This window comes from Euleptes europaea, chromosome 15, assembly GCF_029931775.1.
Source record: "Euleptes europaea isolate rEulEur1 chromosome 15, rEulEur1.hap1, whole genome shotgun sequence".
NCBI lineage: Eukaryota > Metazoa > Chordata > Lepidosauria > Squamata > Sphaerodactylidae > Euleptes > Euleptes europaea.
The window spans coordinates 50,884,093-50,889,732 of record NC_079326.1 but is presented as its reverse complement, the minus strand read 5'-3'; the positions used below and the strand labels follow the sequence as shown (position 1 = coordinate 50,889,732).

The window sequence follows — 5,640 nt, the reverse complement described above, 5'->3', positions numbered from 1 at the left end:
CCCGGATCGGGGGCCGCGTAAAGGCGCATTTGACCTCCGGGCGAGAGGTTTGGCAAGCGACCCCCCCCCCCGGCTTCCTTCCCCCCCCCCCCGGAACGCGCAGCCAGCCGCCGCCGCGCAGGGCCTTGGGGGTGGCGGCCCCCGATGCCTTTTGAGCCGCGCGCCGGCGCGCCCTGAAGCTTCCGAGCGCCCCCCCCCCCCTCGCCGAGCCGGACCATGGCCTGGGCCTCCTGCTGGGGCCTGGCGGTGCTGCTGAGCGCCCCCTGGGGGCTGCCGCGGGGCAGCGCCGGGCAGCCCTGGGCGGGCGAGAAGGGCATCTCGGTGCCGGACCACGGCTTCTGCCAGCCCATCTCCATCCCGCTCTGCACCGACATCGCCTACAACCAGACCATCCTGCCCAACCTGCTGGGCCACACCAGCCAGGAGGACGCCGGCCTGGAGGTGCACCAGTTCTACCCGCTGGTGAAGGTGCAGTGCTCGCCCGAGCTGCGCTTCTTCCTCTGCTCCATGTACGCCCCCGTCTGCACCGTGCTGGAGCAGGCCATCCCCCCCTGCCGCTCCCTGTGCGAGCGGGCCCGCCAGGGCTGCGAGGCCCTCATGAACAAGTTCGGCTTCCAGTGGCCCGAGCGGCTCCGGTGCGAGAACTTCCCCGTCCACGGGGCCGGCGAGATCTGCGTGGGGCAGAACACCTCGGACGCGGCCGGCGGAGGGGGCACGGGCGGCCCCGGGCCCCCCACGGCCCGCCCCACCCCCTACCTGCCCCACCCCCGGGGGCCCCCGCCGCCCCCCGCCGGCTACGCCTTCGCCTGCCCTCGCCAGCTTAAGGTGCCCCCGTACCTGGGCTACCGCTTCCTGGGCGAGAAGGACTGCGGGGCCCCCTGCGAGCCGGGGCTGTCCAACGGGCTGATGTACTTCAAGGAGGCCGAGGTCCGCTTCGCCCGCCTCCTGGTGGGCATCTGGTCCGTCCTCTGCTGCGCCTCCACCCTCTTCACCGTCCTGACCTACCTGGTGGACATGAGGCGCTTCAGCTACCCGGAGAGGCCCATCATCTTCCTCTCCGGCTGCTACTTCATGGTGGCCGTGGCCTACGTGGCGGGCTTCCTGCTGGAGGACAAGGTGGTCTGCGTGGAGCGCTTCTCCGAGGAGGGCTACCGCACCGTGGTGCAGGGCACCAAGAAGGAGGGCTGCACCATCCTCTTCATGATCCTCTACTTCTTCGGCATGGCCAGCTCCATCTGGTGGGTCATCCTCTCCCTCACCTGGTTCCTGGCCGCCGGCATGAAGTGGGGCCACGAGGCCATCGAGGCCAACTCCCAGTACTTCCACCTGGCCGCCTGGGCGGTGCCCGCGGTCAAGACCATCACCATCCTGGCCATGGGGCAGGTGGACGGGGACGTGCTGAGCGGGGTCTGCTACGTGGGCATCTACAGCGTGGACGCCCTGAGGGGCTTCGTCCTGGCCCCGCTCTTCGTCTACCTCTTCATCGGCACCTCCTTCCTGCTGGCTGGCTTCGTGTCCCTCTTCCGCATCAGGACCATCATGAAGCACGACGGCACCAAGACGGAGAAGCTGGAGAAGCTCATGGTGAGGATCGGGGTCTTCAGCGTCCTCTACACGGTGCCCGCCACCATCGTCCTGGCCTGCTACTTCTACGAGCAGGCCTTCCGGGACTCGTGGGAGAAGACGTGGCTCCTCCAGACCTGCAAGAGCTACGCCATCGAGTGCCCCACCGACTTTGCCCCCATGAGCCCTGACTTCACCGTCTTCGTCATCAAGTACCTCATGACCATGATTGTGGGCATCACCACGGGCTTCTGGATTTGGACTGGCAAGACGCTCCAGTCTTGGCGGCGCTTTTACCACAGACTCAGCACGGGCAGCAAAGGGGAGACCGTGGTATGAGGGTCTCCCCCCAGCCCCCTTTCTCAAGGCCGCTCTTGGTTTCTTGTGTGGGAGACAAGAGAAGGAAAATGGGGTGGAAGGGGCGGGTGGGGCCTCCAAAATCTGCCTTGTTCTTAACCAACAGAGAAAAAATTATGCGTGCAAAGAACCTCCTGACTTGGTTTTCCTCCCTGGCCGAGTTGGAAATGCACAGAATTAAGTGTCCTTTTTAAGACTGCTCTCGAGAGACAGACAGTACATTTCTCACCCTGTGAGGATCTTTCTTCCTTTTTTGGGGGTGGGTGGGCTGCCTTTTTATTCTTTAAACATAAGTTCCACAGTGTGGTCAAGGGGAAAGGCTGGAATTTTTGTGGCATGAGTGTGAGTTAGAAGGAGGGGGGTGGGCAGGAAAGAGGAGGCCATGGGTCCATCTTGCAAAATGTGGCCCTGTTCACCCTGCCAGATTGTAACCTTAGATGGGCGAACCGTTCCTTAAATCCGAATTTGTTCTCTCCGATTGCAGAGTCTGCCTTTCTTGCCTTTGTTTAAGCTGAAGCCGCCGATTCAAACCCTGTTGGGGGCTCCTGTTCGGGCCGCAGGCCTGTCCACGCTGACCCGGGAGTAAACCGCCCCGATCGCGACGGGGCTTAACTTCTGAGTTAATGGGCACAGGGTTGGGTTGCAAGAGGGGACAACGAAAACTTTTCTCCCACTGCAGTTTTTAAAAGTTTTTTCCTTTCCAGTGGAATCCTCCTTTGGCAAAAGTGGCTTGCTGAGGTTTTTGGGGAGGGGCAGGGAAGGAGGGAAAGCAGAGCTCCTATACAGGGCTGTAAGAAGAAGTGACATGTTGATTTTTTTTCAGGGGGATGCTTTTTTTTACTCGCTGGCCTTTTGTTAGCGGAGACAAAGGAGGAACAGAAGTGTGTGTGTGTGTGTGTTTCTTCCCCCCCCCTGTGGTAAAGCATAAGCGCAGGATTGGTTTTTATGGGCAAACTAACAAAAGAATTTGGCGGGGTTCAGCTCTGGATGCAGCCCGGCTCGAGCAGTCCCACATTCCTTGGGAACACAGAGGGGAAAGGAAGTCTCCAGAAAGGGTTGCTGCCTAACTGAAGGAAATCCGAGACGCCCCCCCCCTCCCCCTGTTTAAAAACACTGCTTTAATTCAGAACACCTGACATAACAGCCCCGCATAGAAATCTGTAAAACAAGCACGGATAAATATCTCCTTTCTTTTCCACAAGCCTCCATTTTCCTGTTCATTATATCTTGCCCTTTGATACAGGAAAAGAAGGATTAGGTATTTGGCAACAGGACAGATAATCTGGCGACGTGGAGCTGAACCGTTTTGGGTCACCATCCTGCGCTCTGGTTACGTGCTTGGGAAATCCTTTGGGGTTTGTGTGCTTAACTCTCTCGGCTAGACCGGGGCTGTTTTGCAAAAGTCGGGTCTCCTGGGAGCGAATTGGCTGCATATTTTCTGCATTGTGGGCTCAGTAGGTTAGCATAAAACGATTCAGAGATCTCCGCTTCTACTCATGTCTGACGAAGGGGGCTTTGACTCTCGACAGACTTTTGTTGGTCTCTTAAGGTGCTATTGGAATCTAGCAATTAAGGCTGTGATCCTTTGTACACTTGCTTGGAAGGAAGTCCTGTGGGACTGGGAAGTGTAGTTTCCGTTTAAATGGGTGTAGGATTGGGCTGGGCGTCCTCCTGAATGACACCAGTCATGACTAATTTCTGTCCTGTTAATTGGCATTACCACAAATTTAAAAAATTCTGGTTTGTGCTCGGGGTGCAGAGATTGGGATGGTACGGTAGTTAAGCGTGTCTTCAAAGTCCTTCGGATGTGCATTTCTTTCTTTTTTTAAAAAAATCAGCATTATGGACACTTTAAAAAACACTTGATGATATCATAATCTTGGCCTTCCAAAATAAAAATGCAAACCTGTTTTAAACATGCATCATTACGTGTGACATTTCCTGAAATAGGACCACTGATTAAAAGCCATTATTTGAAAACCTGGTTTAAGAGGCTTGGAGAAGAAAAGAGTTGTCTTGACATTTGAAGAAGGAATATGAAATGCACCTGAAGGAAAAAATAAATTTGTCACCCCTGCCCAAAATTTTTGATTGGTTATTGTGGACCTAATTTCCTGCCCCCCCCCCCAACAAATTAATTGGAGACCGGTAGATTTTTACAAGCCTTACTTCAGTTTCCCCTTCACTCACAAAGACTGCAATCATTTCCTCTTTTTAATGAATGGAGATCAAATTGTTGTTTTTATAAAACCTCTTTAGAAAAGAGGGCTGGTAAGAAAGAAGACAGCTGTCAGTTGGGTCTGCTAGCAGGATGCGTGCGTTTGGGGATGAAGCAGGGAGAGAAATAACCCACTATAATTTTGCAGTATAATTGATTATCAGGGTTCAGTGATCCCGGTACTTCCCCCCTTTTATGTGTGCACAAGACAAGCTGAAAGTGCTGTATGTATGTTTTGTAAATCTGACATTTTGTAAGAAAATATATATGTATTTATGTTTTTACTTGCTTTTTGTTTTGTTTTCAAAGGTCTGCGGAAGACCCATTTCATCATATGTACAGAACACAAAATAAATGGATTTTTAATAGTGTAGGTTTTTTTATTTTAAAGTCCCCTGTAATGTTCATGTTTCTTATCCTGTGTTGCTTAGGTCTCTAAATCCTAAACAGATTTGTCCCCTTCTAAGACCATTGACCTCAGTGCTAAGTCAGTTTAATTCCAAAGTTTAATTCTGAAGGTGAGGCTGTATTCAGACATAAAAAACCCCCAAAGAACAGCCCTTGTTTATCTTTCTGCCTCCCCTTCCAAAGGGAACTGAATGATTTCTAAACTAGGAAGTCCTCTATCTTGAGCTCCCAAATTTGTTGTGATGTCGCAGTTTGGGTGCTGGAAGTTAACACACTGGCCTTTGTTTCTTGCACATAAACTAGGATTGCAATCCCATTGTGATTTGGTCTTCGAAATGAAGCAATTGCTCTACAATACATCCCTGATCTTCCAAAACGTTTCTTTCTTCTGCCGGTCGCTTTAAGGAAGCCTATTGATGTTAGTTATTTTTGGTGTGTCCCCCCCCCCCCGCCCACCCCTCTATAAAAGTGTGACAATCTTTTGACCCCTCCTAAAGTTCACCCAGGCTACAGATGCAAGAAATGTTAGCACATAAACTTACACATAGCTACTGGGAGGAAGAGGGTGACTTACTCAGAGTAAAAACTGGGAGAGGAAAATTTTCATTTGTAAATGCTTCTTTGTTGTTTTTTTAATTCCAAGCTCCTGTATCTCTTTAACATTCTGCCTGGATTTGTTCTTCCCACACCTCCATTCTAGCTTGGAAGGGGTCGTGCAACCCTAAGCATCTTTCCTCTCACCTGAGTTCAGGGGTACATGACAAGCTAAGGCTGTTTGGGCCTTGAGACCCAAGGAATAGTGTTTCTGAGTAATCAGGCACAGGATTGCTAAAATCCCGGGTAATTCTTTTCCTCTGCTAGAAGTCAATCTGTGCCAACCACGCTTCATTTCTTTAAAATGTTATGCACAGAATTCTTGACTTCAGGCATTATTTTATTGGGGAGAATAGTTTTATCACAGCTTTGTTAGAAGTCACCCAGTGTATAAGCATTGCTTTCAGTAACCAAAGATATTGCAGTTTATTTATTTAGAATATTTCTATGCCACCTCTTCAGAATCCTCAAGTTTACAGTGCTTTGATGCTAAACATCGT

General features: G+C 52.0%; 1 protein-coding gene across 1 annotated transcript; it reads left to right on the top strand.

Moving 5' to 3' along the window:
* The first annotated feature begins 216 nt into the window (after nucleotides 1-216).
* Nucleotides 217-2,093, top strand: FZD7 (frizzled class receptor 7). The gene has a single exon (XM_056861217.1). It carries the CDS (start codon nucleotides 217-219, stop codon nucleotides 1,900-1,902), a length of 1,686 nt encoding a protein of 561 aa, XP_056717195.1. The 3' UTR covers nucleotides 1,903-2,093.
* The last annotated feature ends 3,547 nt before the right edge of the window (nucleotides 2,094-5,640 follow it).